The following is a 14290-nucleotide window of genomic DNA, read 5'->3' as shown; positions in this document are numbered from 1 at the left end:
TGGTACTGGTATACAAAGAGATGCATAGGGCAATGAAACAGAACTGAGAGCCCAGAAATAAATCCATTCGTATACGGTCAACTGATCTATGACAGAGGAGGCAAGAATATGCAATGGGGTAAAGACAGTCTCTTCAATAAATGTTGTTGGGAAAATTGAACAGATAAATGTGAAAAAAAAGAAATTAGACTACTTTCTTACACCATATACATGAATAAACTCAAAATGGATTAAAGACTTAAATGTAAGACCCAAAACTATAAAACTCCTAGAAGAAAACATGGGCTGTAAACTCTGATATTGCTCTTAGTAGTATTTTTTTTGGATGTCTCCTTGGGCATGGGAAACAAAAAAAAAAATAAACAAATGGAACTATATCAAACAAAAGGTTTCGCACAGTGAAGGAAAACAACAGAACAAAAGGACACCTTACTGAATGGGAGAAGATATTTGCCAATGATACCTCCAAGAAGGATCAATACCCAAAAAACATAAAGAACTCACACAACTTAACAACAGAAGAAAAAACAAACAATCCGATTAAAACATGGGCAGAGGACCTGAATAGACATTTCTCCAAAGAGGACATACCGATGTCTAATAGATATGAAAAGATGCTCAACATCACTAATCATCAGGGAAAAACAAATTAAAACCACAATAAGTTATCACCTCATATCTGTCAGAATGACTATCATCAATAAATCAAAAACAAGTGTTGGTGAGGATGTGGAGAAAAGGGAACCCTTGTGCAGTTTTGGCAGGACTGTAAACTGGTGCAGCCACTATGGAAAGAACAGTACAGAGGTTTCCAAATGTTAAAAATACAACTACCATATGACCTAGCAATTTGACTTTTGGGTATTTATCCAAAAAAACCCCAAAATACTAATTTGAAAAGATATTCACTCCTATGTTCACTCCAGCATTATTTACAATAGCCAAGATATGAAAACAACCTAAGTGTCCATTGATAGATGAACAAATAAATAAGAGGTGGTACATATATATAATGGAGTATTATTCAGGTATAAAAAAGAACAAAATTTTGCCATGTTTGACAATATGGATGGACCTAGAGGATATTATGCTAAGTGAAATAAGTCAGAGAAGACAAATACCATATGATTTCATTTACATATAGAATCTAAAAAACAAAACAAATGAAACAAAACAAACTTATACAGAGAACAAATTCATGGTTGTCAGAGGGGTTTGGGATTGGTGAAAAAGGTGAAGGGATTAAGTAACACAAACTGACAGTTGGCAGTTATAAAAAAATAGTGACAATGATGTAAACTACAGCAAAGGAAACAGTCAATAATACTTTAGTAACTATCTATGGTGTCAGATGGGTTCTAGACTTATCGGGGTGAACACTTTGTAAGTTATATAAATGTCTAATGACTATGTTATACACCTGAAACTAATACACCGTTTCCCTGAAAATGAGACCTAGCTGGACAATCAGCTCTAATGCGTCTTTTGGAGCAAAAATTAATTTTACTATAACATAAGACCCAGTCTTATTTTACTGTAATATAAGTCCAGGTCTTATATAAGACCGGATATCATATCATATAATACCAGATATAATATGATACCAGATATAATGTAATATAATACTGGATATCATATCATGTAATACTGAAAACAGTACAATATAATACCAGATACAATGTAATGTAATATAATATAATACCGGGTCTTATATAACATCTTATATAAGACCGGGTCTTATATTAATTTTTGCTTCAAAATACGCATTAGAGCTGATTGTCCAGCTAGATATTATTTTCAGGGAAACACGGTAACATTGTATGTCAACTGTAATTAAAAATTAAACAAACAAACAAACAATATTAGTCCGATTAAAACAAAAAAAGTTAAACTTCTGCTCAATCAACTCCAGTGGCTTCCCATGTCACTTGGAATAAAGGTCAACATCCTTCACTGTCTTATAAAAGCACATGTGATCCTACATTCCATTAGTTTTCTGCTTTCCTACTACTTAGTTTACTGCTAACCAATCACACTGTCTTTGCTTTTCCAAAACTCTTGGCACTGAGGCAATTCCTGTTCTCTTGCCTGGACCATCTTCTCCCACAGCCTCCCAATTTATCTACATGGTTCTCTGACCTCTTTCAGATCTTTAATGAAATATCCTCTCAATGAGAGCTTCAATGGCTACCCAATTTAAAGGCCCAAATCGATCCCCTCTCTCCTATACTCACCTTCTCCCCTGCTTTATTTTTTTTTCCACGTCAGTTACCATCATATAACCTGCTATACATTTCATTTTTTTTTTTTCCTTTATCATTTCCCTCATTGGAATGAAGACCCACAAGGCACTTTGTCCATTTGTCATTTTGTCCTTCACTATATACACAGCCCAAACAACTACACTTGGTCCATAGCAGACACTCAATAAATATGAATGGAATAGGATAAACGTATGCTAGTGAAATGAAATTAGGTTTATTTGCTTACCTCAATCATATTTTTTTCCAGCTCTTTGCGTTTGTTCTCTTCACTTGTCAGATTTTTCTTCTTGAGATCAAAGGCACTTTGAGATTTAGTATTAACTCGCTGAGCTTCTGTAAGAGCATCTTCTAAAGATCGGAGTATCCCGCCAGTTTCCTATAATCAAATGTACTCAATTCAATCAACATAAAATCTTTTCATTGTCATTTTCTTGTATGATTTCTATATGAATTATTTTATTTTTATAAGATACTTTATTGTCATACTTTAAGATTAACAAATCAATATGCAAAATAATGCCCACTGAACCCTTGTTATTGTATACAATGTAATATTTTTCTTCACAGAGGGTATTATCTATTCTAATACATATGTCTGACCTTATCTTTTCTTTTTTCCAACTCTTCTATTTCCTGGCTAAGTACTTTTATTTTTTTATCATTCTCAGACAACTCCTCTTGAAGCTTCACAATTTTATCCTGCATTTCTTTGAATTCCTCAGCTGAGCGTTCTTTGGTATCTTCAGCCAGCAAAAACTGATAAGCAATATATAAACGACTCAAGTGTTCTATTTCCCTCATAACTTTTTGGTATTCCAAGTAGGAAGATCTTTCCTGAAAGAGAAATCACCAACAAAGCATAGCTCAAAATTCATATTTTTAAACAAGTTTGGAAAGAATCAAACGACAGCAACATGCATAAAATTTCCCATTACATAATAGATTTTGTCTTGGACTAAGTGATCATGGATTATAAATTTTAGACAACTTCAAATAACATCAGAACTCTGGCTTTTTAGATAGCATTATGCCATCTCTACTGAATCATATGTGGCTGTTCCTTCTAATATATATTATAATCAACACAGAAATGTGGACATAAGTTCTCAGACTGGGGGTAGTAAGAAGTCTATAAATGTAACCTATACAAACACCCGTGATACACTACTAAATGTATTTTGTAATAGTAGTCATCCCTCTGTATCCGTGGGGTATTGTTTCCAGAGCTGCCTATGGATACTAAAGTCTGCAGATGCGCAAGCACCTTACATAAAAAGGCATAGTACAAAGTATATGTATTACAAACTGACTACCCAACATTCACTCATGTATCTATTTATGAGCATTTACTCACACATTACTAAACCTGATTCCCATAAAGACTCGCTGGGCCAGGCACAGTAACAATTAGAATTCCCAATTAGCAGATAAAGAAACAAATTCAGAGTAGTTTAATGACCTGTTCATGTTGTCAGACTTAGAAAGAATTTGGCAAATTCATGTATAAAACCTAGATTTAAACTCATGATCTACTATTTTTTACTAAATCATGCATACAAACGGGGTACCCTTAAGATGATTTTGTTTCAGGTTTTCCAACACTTATGCTATTGTATGGATTCAGAAGATGGCTTTGACAAGTATCAAATTTTAATGAGAACTTAATAAATTCCTAAATGTATAACTTTAAAAACAATGTGCTATAAATGCATTCTTTCACTGAAATATTGATTATGATAACAGAAGCTGCAAAGGTTATCACGAAAACCTAATTATCTGTTTTAATACCTTTCACTTACCAATTGCCTTAACAGCAGTAATTGTAGTGATAGTTCCTAGTATCCTAGAAGTATTCACTCTACCAGCAAGGGTTACTAAGAGTGCTGCGTCTTTAAGAAATGCTGTTCTGTTTAATTCTAATCATCCAAAAGAATCTAGACTTACTTCTCTTCCATAAAGTATTAAAATCTGGAATATTATTATCTGAGATTATTTAGAGGAATTTCCAAAATCATTATGACTTAATAGATATGAAGTACATGTCCTTTACGAGCAGAAGCCTGAGTATGGAGTACCGACTAACTCTTTATCTCATCCCAGAAAATAATTCCTAACAAGTGGTACACATTTCATCCCTATAATGTATGATCATGGATACATCACCAATTGTGAGAGGCATCCTAGCAGCTGTCCTCACATATACAGTATATACCTCTTTTAATTTTTGAATGGTTGGAGTAATCTCTTCTTCAAGTATCTGGAAAACAAAGGAAAATCAAATTTTTCAGTATGTAAACTACTACTGAAGAATTTAAAAAGTAGCATGGAAGACTATGGAAAACTGAACTGTGGGAGGGGGGATTTCCCTCTTTATAGCAGAGAAACTTTAAATGCAAAATTACTCTCTCCTCTAAAAATGTCTTATATAAATTTGATAATTTAATTACCGTCTTAATTTCTTTCAGCTTAGCCTCCTTTTTTTCTATAGTTTTCTGGGCAGCTATTTTTTTGTATTCATACATCCTGGTTCCAGCTGCTTCTTCTATCATGGACAAAATCTAGAAAGACAATTGCATTAATGTTTTAAGAATCCAAGACAATGCGTCTCATTGGAATTTACGTTAAGTATATCATTTAAAACCTTGATCTCACTAAGCATCTGACCAAAATAATGGCCCAAATGGAACATAAAAGTTAAGTACACGTATTAGCCATAACCATAACATTCAAGAAACATTTCTGGCTTTCACTCCAATTCTAACATCAAACTTCACGTTATACTAAGGTTCCAGAATACATTTCTTTTAAAATTGAAGCCAGCAATTCCTTATTCCTCTTTTCCTTTAAACGTAAGTCTAAAAGAAGTAAAGGCTAACACCATTCAGCTTTCATTTTAGAAGTTTCTACTTAAAATTGTCCCAAGTAAGACGTCAGTCGTTCTGTGCCTACAAGGACGAAGCATGGCATAATATCTGCAACTCAACTGCAGCACATGCTTTAATAACTTGAGCAAAAACTTAATTTTCTCTGTGCCTCAGTTTCTTCATTGACAGAGTACTGATAATATCTCACAGTATTGTTGAGAATTAAAATAATTCATGTCAAAGGCAAATATTAATCAATTTTAATTTTATAAGAAGGGCAATTTTGCCAGAAACTCCTTTTCAGAAGTCTCTATTCATCATCAATCCCTATCTCAAGAGGATTATTTCTCTGAAAACTACTTTGATTTCTATTTATTTGACAGGTTTAAAATCAGACATTTTCCCTTAAAATGTTATCTAAAGAAAATACGTATGCCCAACATTCTAACTAGACCAATATTATCAATTATCCATCTTATTAGCTCTTCTCAATAGAAAGGAATAACTAAAAAGCCTAAGTTCTCTGCAAAAGATTTATTCTTTCATATCAACTCTTCTCGAGGGGGCTCCAAGAGAAAATTAAGACTTAATGCCCTCAGAAATCCATTGTATGTAATGAATTAATTTCATTCAAATCTTTTTCTATAAGGGTTTAACTAACAAGAAACACTGGTTAAGAAAGGCTGCTTTATACAATCATAATTTCCTTTAATATTGGGCACATAAAACTTCTAATAGAAAACAAAGGCAATAAGCTTCTTGACATCCATCATGATGTTTTTTTGATTTGACACTAAAAGCAAACACAACAAAAACAAAAATCAACAAGTGGAACTACATCAAATTAAAAAATCTTCTGCACAGCAAAGGAAACCATCAAAACAATGAAAAGACAATCCTACAGAATGGGAGAAAATATTTGTAAACCATAAAGAACTCAATAGAAAAAAACAAACAAAGAATCCAATTAAAAAAATGTGCAGAGGAGGGGAACAAACATTTTCCTACAGAAGACATACAGATGGCCAACAGGTATATTTCATGTGAAAAGGTGCTCAACATCACTAGTCATCAGGAAAGTGCAAACCATAACCACAATCAGATATTTCACACCTCTTAGACTGGCTATTATCAAGAAGACAATAAGTAGCAAGTATTGGCCAGGATGTGGAAAAAAGGAAACCCTCGTGCACTGTTGGTTGAGAATGTAAACTGGTGCAGCCCCTAGTTTGGAGGTTCCTCAAAATATTAAAAACAGAACATACAATCCAGCAATTTCATTTCTGGATATTTATCCGAAGGAAACAGACACCAAATTGAAAAAATATACGCAGCCCCATGTTCACCGTATCATTATTTACAATACCCAAGACATGAGAACAACCTAAGTGTCCATTGATGGATAAATACATAATGAAAACGTGGTATACAGGCACACCTCATTTCATGGCGCCTTGCTGTATTGCACTTCACAGATGTTGTGTTTTACAAAATGAAGGCGAGACCCTCCACAGGCAAAAAAATTATGTTTCACTTTATTGTGGTGGTCTGGAACCAAACCAGCAATATCTCTGAGGTATGTCTGTGTGTATATATATATATATATATATGAAAGAATATAATTCAGCCATAAAAAAAGGGAAGTACTGCCATTTGCAACAACATGGATGGACCTTGAGGGCATTATACTAAACAAAATAAGTCAGACAATGAAAGACAAATATCGTGTAATCTCACTTACATTTTTTCTCAAAAAAGAAAACAAAACCAGACTCATAAAGAGAACAGACTAGTGGTTGCCAGAAGAGGGGGTTTGGAGATAGGTGAAATCTGTAGTCAAAAGGCATAAACTTCCAGTTATAAAATGAAGTAAATTAGTCATGCGAATGTAATGTATAGCATAGCGACTATAGTTAATATTGTATTTTACATTTGAAAATTGTTAAAAGTAATCTTAAAAGTTCTTATCACGAGAAAAAAACCTTTGGAACTGTGTGGTGATGTTAACTAGATTTATTGTGATCATTTTACAATATTCATATATACATATACTGAATTATTTTGTACACCTGAAACTATGTCAATTATATTTAAATTAAAAAAATAATTTAAAAAATCTGCTTAACAATGTCCTATGCGTTTTCTTATATATTCTCATTTAATCCTCAGAACAGACCTGAAGCTAGCATTATTGACTCCAATTTATGGATGATAAAATTAAGGCTCAGAAAGGTTATGTTACAAAACTAAAAATAAAAAATATTGGGTACGATGTCAAATATTAAAAAAACAAAACAAACAAAAAACCCTCTTTCTTTACTAATTCTTAGGTAAATGTTTCCAAGAATTTTAATAAGGAAGCAATTATGTTAAGAAAATTGATTACTTAGAAGATTAAAACAGTATCTATTATTACTATTTCTACTGAAGCTAAGTAGTACTCTTACCTCTGGAGGTTTCATATTCAATACTTTTGTGATTCGGCCCTAAAAATAAATGACAAACTTACTATAATGATAACAAATTACAGGAAGGGTAACCAAAAGACATACATGTTTATCTACACTGAAGCTACTGTATCCTAATATACCAATCTTTTGGTAGTTCTTTCTTCTATCTACATGAAAAGATGTTTCTTTTATTTGAGACTGAAGGCATCTCATAATTCTAGAATTTTGATCTTCCCTTTCTTACTTACCAGTGATACAAATAACAAGTTACTAAATACTACAAAGCTAACTCAGACCATATTTCTGTACTAGTTAATACTAATGATGTAGAAGTCTCCAATTCCAAAACAGATAGGTGTATCAGTACATTTTAGCACAATCATTGAACATTTCTTGATCATTTCTAGAAATAAACTGCACATTTCTAGGCCTCAAACAGAATAGTAAAATGTCTTCTTTCAAGGCAAGAAAATCATCAAATTCATTACCAAAAAAGGCAAATAAACCCCCTCAAAAAACTGCTACTCAACTCGCAGAAAATCGTATTACTGAAAATTTAGTTTCATTTGAAGTGTAAATTTCCAGCTTTGAGGCTGTGATGTAGGGAAAATTATTTTATTTTGGTCCCATCAGGATCCTGCCAATGTTCTTGCTGTGACTTTCTCAAAGTACAGCTAGATGGGACAAGTGAGATAATGTAAGGGAAAGATAACATTAGCCATTGTTATTTTTCATTTGAATAAGTCTTTAAAGAAGAAAATTATTTAAAATGTATGTTTGAAATAACACAATACTTTAATCGAATACTTTTAGAATATACTACGAAAATATTTTTAAAAAATTTTTTACACTGAATACATATTCTAGTAACAAAGTAAAAGCCAAGGAAAATTACTTCTCGATGTTCTTCAAAATTCAAATGTATACAACATGTTACAATATGTCAGTACAAATAACTTAACCCACATTTAACAGGTGCCCAAACACCAACATAATAACACATAAAAACGAGGAAAAAACAAAAAGCCCTTCACCTACATTAACTTAAAAAATAAAAGATGTCAAAAAGATGCCACCATTACCAAACATATACAAGGATCACAAAATTACCTGCATGATGAGAAAGTGAGGGTTGTTAACATTAAGGCCAACAGAACAAAACAGGTCCTGTACTCGGGTATTGTTTGCATTTACTCCATTAATTAAATATTTATTTCTGCCACCAATAACCACCTAAAAAAGGAAGTATTTTAAAAGATATAAATAAATACACATATCTTGAGCTAAGGTGATAAACCCCCAAATACATTATCTTAACGTTTTTTCTATTCAACTAACAGTAAACCCAACCTGAGTAAACAAACAGTGGAGGAAGTGTGACATGGTCAAAAAGGATACGAGATTCAGTCAGGACAATTGGCTTCCAATTTAAAAACTTTTACTAACTAGTTATGTAACTTTGCACAGTCTCCTAAGGTCCCTGCATTGGACTGAGTCTCTAACGTCATCTCTAGCTTTCTTTCCAAGTATGTGCAAAACTATTTTCTATCCCTGATCACCTTCTTTCTGCAATTTTTCCACTCAGGTTAACCCCTTTTTCTCCACCTTTCCACTCCCAAAGAACAGAGATCAGATACTAAAAACTAAAGACCAGCAGTTCGATATCAGTCCTTGACAAGATTCTAAAAGGGATTAAATCACGAGTTGTGAATACTTGAACAAGTAATCACAGAGCTTCATTAAGGGCAACTTATATCAGACACCAGCTTGTTTACATGCTACTATAGCACTTACATTGTCACTTATGGAGTATGACTTACTCATGTTTTGAGGTCATTAAAACCAAGATGTTTCTCATCCTTCTTTCTGTCTGTATTTTCCAGTGCATTCAAGAATGCCCAGTACATAGCAAGCACTTAATATTGAATAAATGTTAATTCATTTCTTTTCCAGACATGATTATCAGACTAATAAATCATATATTAATATATTTGAACAGACTTAATATACCCATAACTAATTTGACAAAGTCTTGTAACAAAGACTGTGGCATATGGACCACATGTGGACAGAGATTTTTAGGTAGATTAGTAGCAGACTTATGGAAAATTCCTAAAGGTTGATTATTTGATGGATGCTCAATGAGACAGAACCTAGTCAATGTTTGCTTGCTTCGTTTTTTACCAGAAGCTTTTATTAAAATAGAGAGGGAAATCTATAAGTTATATATGCTAAGATGGTGAGTAAAGGAGTTAGAATTTTTAAAAATAAAACTTAGACAAACTGAAAACAGTGTCTGACTATAAGAAAAAAGATTTTAAGGGACAAATGCATTAGTTTCAAAAAACCTGCTTACATACAGAAATGGCAGTAACTTGGCTAATAGCACACATGAAAAGAATTAGTGAGATATTAAGTAAGTCAGATACAAATTCATAAGGTATTGTGAACTCTCCAGTATCATATTGAGAAAACAGAAGTAGAATACCTAAAGAGAAAGAAATGACAATTTTGCTTAATCCTTACTTAACTAGACCAATTCTGGTATGGAATTTGAAGTGCCATACATTAAAAAATAATAATAATAACAATGGAAAAAAAAAGAACTGGAGTGAATCATATTCAATGTTGTAAGACAAGGGAAGGAACTAGAAACAATTAAACATCAATTGAAAGACCTAGACAGATGTAGCCTAGAATATTTAGACTTACAGAACACTTAAATATTGAAATATGGAATCAGATTTGCTTTTGGCGCTCTCAAGAGAACAAGGATTAATGTGTAAAACTTGAAGACACCACTTTGGCTCAGTTTATAGGGAAAATTTTCTAATCAGACATGTCCAAAAGCAGGAGTTACCTAAGAAGATAGCAAGAACCCAAGTACCGTTAAGGGTTCCAGCATACAGGATTCACGTATGGTTCAAGATTTAAGCATCGTTGAGTTCTTATGCTAACAGATGATTTCTTAGATCCCTTTCAATCCTCTTGGTAAAGGGTAAAATTTGCATGATCAAAATTTTAACATAAGGAAGATATTCTTAAGGAATCTAGTCAGTATTTGATGCATCAATTTTGCTCATAAACTTTCTCCAGCAAAGTCATAGCACCAAAAAAAAAAAAAAAAATCAGCCATGTACGTTGTTAGGTATCCAAATTTTTAGTAGCCACTCACCTGCCTTGTTACTGTAATTTCATCATGGGCCTCAAATCCTAAAGGACTTTGTTTTTTGTCAGAATTGTCAAAGGTGATTGAGACGGAGGCTTTGGTAATACCGGCCTGCCCATTTTTGTAAACTAAATCTTGTAAATTAGAAGCCCGAACCTAAAAGAAAAGTTTATCAGTTACAAAACCCCATATTGCACTAAATGGCGCTAAGAAGGTTTCCTGATGTTGGAAAACCACCCATGTAATATTATCCATCAAGTCCCCAAGGAGTGGCAGTTGCTTTCACAGGCAAGGAAAATGGGCAACCTGAAATGAATGCCTTTTTCCAGAGGACTTTCTCAACCACGAACTGAATTGTTTTCTACTCATTTCTTCATAAAAGTTCATTTAAAAGATTTAAGGGTAGACAGTATCTAAGAATTTCATTATTCATCCATTCCCATTAGTAGATCTGGAAAAGGCATTATGATGGGGGAGGGTACAGACTCTGGAATGAGACTGCCTTAAAGGAAGAATGCCTGAGTTTGAGCGTTGCTCCAAATGTGATAAGAAGATGAACCTTCGGCAACCCATGTAAGCTTCTATTTTCTCACCTTAATAATACCTACCTTTAAAAGACCGCAGGGAGGTATAATTCACATAAAGTAAAACATGTAAATATTGGCCAGTTTCCGACTTCACTAAGAATTCCCTTCAGGTTCCCCAAACTTACATTCACGTCCGTCAGGAAGTTTGCACCTTACCTGAGACAGGTTGGAGATGCCCAGCAAAAAGCAGATGGAGTCCAGTATGTTGGATTTCCCACTGCCATTTAAACCAGTGATAGCATTGAAGAGGGGGTCAAAACCATTGACTTCTGTCCTTTGAGCATAGGACTTGAATCCCTCAAGGATAATCGACTTAATATGCATTTTCACTATTCACTTGGACAGGTGAGCCTTTGCCGGCAATCAGACAGGCCCTACAAAACAGTTCTGTGCAAAACAGAAACAATGACACGTACGTGGAACGCAAACCTGGAATCGTAGCGACTTTAAAAGACTCACACATAAGAACGGCAGCTCAATGAAACATAAAACAGCTACTGGCCACGCCACGCTCCTTTCTCTGATGCACAGCTATGTTTCTCCAACTTAAAAACACGCAAGCGTGAGCGCTCTCTGGGAGTCAATTAAACCATGAATTCCACTGCGTTACCCGCTTACCTTCCACCGTGACGATGCTCCAGCCGACGGTCTACTTTGTAGTTCACAGCCTATCCCCTTGGCCCACAATGTCCCTCTCCCGGCTGGTGGCGCGGCTCACTCTCCTTTACCACACTCAGGTCGTTGCCCGAATGTCACCCTAACTGCAATCCTCCTGACCTCCCGACACAAAAGCGCACCGCTACCCATTCCCTCACTCTGCCTTCTCTTTCCCTTGGCTGAACTTACAACGGACACTGAACAGTCCTCACGTGTCGTCCATCCAACCTGTCATCAGGCTCCTGAAAGATCTTCGCCCACGTCCCCCGCCGTGTGCCCAAAAGGTGCCTGAGCCGAGGGCGTGCGGGGGCTTGGGGGCGATCAGCGGCGGTGGCAGGAACCACGGAGGAAACACGCGAACACCCTTCTCCAGCCTCTTGCTGTCACTCAAGCTGTCCCTTCGCCTCACCAGGCCTCACTGGCAACACTTCCTCGCCCTCCGAGGCTGAGTAGGAGCCAGCCACTGTGCCCGGAACCCTTGAGGACTAACTTTAGTGTGAGTCCCTTCCCTTCTGGCTGCTATCCCGTCCCCGCACCCCCGTCTCCCTGCCCCCAGCTCCCGCCAGGAACGCCTGGCTAGGCCCCACCGGCCGCGCGCACGCACCCGCCTCACCGCTGCGTCCGGACGCCTGGGCCTGAGGTCCCCCAAAAGCTCTTCTTAGTTCCAAGGGCCGAGAGCGGGCCACCTTGCCCGCTTCGGGCTTCGGGCACTACGAAGCAAACCCCACCATTGCAGCTACAGCATTCGCTCTGGGCTCTGCATAAGGCCGGAAATATTTATACCTTTGAATTTCGGCGCGAGTGAAGGACCCCACCTCTACGGCCGAGTTGATTGGCTGCTGCCTTGGAGATGCCTGACTGACAGGGTTCCATTTTCCCCTCCCGTCGGACAATGAAAGTGGCAGGGAGATAGGACAGAGGGTCACGACAATGGCAGCTTCGGGGATGCGATGGCTCGGTCCCGAGGACTGAAGGCGCCGGTGGCATGTGTCGACATCCGCGTCCGGCACACTTCGGACAGCCCGGCAGCTCAGCCTCGGGTCCTGGCGCTCCGCCGGCCTGCCCCCGCCTCAGGTCCCCTGGCGCCGCGGGCCGCGTCCTGCAGTCCCCGCCTTCTCGCGGGCCTGGCGGGCCTCGGGGCGGCGTTTTGCCGTCGTCTCCGAGTGACGGAGGCAGGGAGGCCGGAAGCCTCAGCATCTCCCTGGGTTGGCTTAGATGCCTCGGAAATGGAGTCTGAACCTTTGTGGGGTTAAGGGAGCGCCGGCCTTCTGCGGCCTCGGGCTCCCCTCTCGGCGGCTTGGACTCCTGGCGGGCCACGTCCTCTCAAGTGTCCCCGTCGGGGTCGGACGGGGACCGCCCCGCTGCCGAGAGGTGTGCCTCGCCTCGTCCTGAAAAGATGTCTAGTCATCAGCAGTGGCAGGACCGACATTCGAGAGCGTCTGGGAGGGAACACCTTAGGACAGCTCATGTTTCCTGGGGGCTGTGTGCCAGTGTGGGTGGCCAGGGCTCTTCAAACTCCTCGTAGCAGCGCTTTGAAACCCGCAGTACTGTTCCTGTTGTACACGGGAGCAAACTGAGTCACAAGGGTTGGGCCACTTCTTGCAGGCAGTGAGTGGAGAAGCTGGGATGTGTCCCCGAGTGCGGACTCTTCGCCACTGCACTGTGCTCTCCAAGGACAGAATCCGGTGCTGGTAACAGGTCCTGCTTCGGGCTGTGCGTTGCTCCGTCCACGTTCCTCTGACTGAGTTACGAGCCCAGCCTCTCAGCACTGTGGTGCCAACCTAGGGGACGTGTAGAAAGACGGTGCCGCCAGGAGGATGTTGTAGGCCACGTCTAAGGTGCCGCTCTTGGCCCCGGAACCGGTTGGCGGTGTCGGACACCAGTCTTAACACTACCCAGAACGGGCCAAGGTTCTGAAGTTCTTTCTCTACCTAAGAGGGTAAATTGTGTCGGGTTTTTTGTGTGTGTTTGTTTAAGAATCCGTTTATGGACTCTCCTATCCCATCCCCATCCCCTCCCGGAACGTCAATCCTCACAGGCCTAACACCCATTCAGGGAAGCAGTTGTCTTCGTCTGCCTGGATTCCTGCGTCCCCTACGCGCCGCAGTGGTTCACTTGTATTGATTCTACTTAATTGTAATATGATAACATTTATTTTTAGCCATGGGTCCCCTTCGTCGCTCGATAAAGAATTTTAATTCGCCAACAAACGCTAATGTGGATTTTGTTAAGTGGTGAAACAAAGCTTTCTTTGGGGTGAAACTACATGTCAAAACATATTTTGCACTTATTTGATAGA

At 37.9% G+C, this 14290-nt stretch overlaps 1 protein-coding gene across 5 annotated transcripts in view; it reads right to left on the bottom strand.

Moving 5' to 3' along the window:
• The window catches only part of SMC2 (structural maintenance of chromosomes 2), a 51893-nt gene extending 39089 nt beyond the window's left edge, over positions 1 to 12804 (bottom strand). The window contains exons 1-9 of one of the 5 annotated variants that reach the window (XM_081067832.1): positions 12605 to 12804; positions 11491 to 11721; positions 10754 to 10903; positions 8689 to 8811; positions 7576 to 7614; positions 4712 to 4822; positions 4477 to 4521; positions 2865 to 3098; positions 2491 to 2640 (exon numbers count right to left, since the gene is read on the bottom strand). In XM_081067832.1, coding sequence (XP_080923958.1) covers positions 2491 to 2640; positions 2865 to 3098; positions 4477 to 4521; positions 4712 to 4822; positions 7576 to 7614; positions 8689 to 8811; positions 10754 to 10903; positions 11491 to 11658 — 1020 coding nt within the window. In that variant the 5' untranslated portion in view covers positions 11659 to 11721; positions 12605 to 12804. Of the gene's footprint in view, positions 1 to 2490; positions 2641 to 2864; positions 3099 to 4476; positions 4522 to 4711; positions 4823 to 7575; positions 7615 to 8688; positions 8812 to 10753; positions 10904 to 11490; positions 11722 to 11952; positions 12540 to 12595 lie in introns of those variants that run through there. The other 4 variants (XM_081067831.1, XM_081067834.1, XM_081067833.1 and 1 more) reach the window with 4 other exon arrangements.
• Between the last annotated feature and the right edge of the window lie 1486 nt (positions 12805 to 14290).

Source organism: Rhinolophus hipposideros, assembly GCF_964194185.1.
Source record: "Rhinolophus hipposideros genome assembly, chromosome: 11".
NCBI lineage: Eukaryota > Metazoa > Chordata > Mammalia > Chiroptera > Rhinolophidae > Rhinolophus > Rhinolophus hipposideros.
Note: the sequence above shows the minus strand (reverse complement) of the source record. Positions and strands in the feature narration are given on the sequence as shown.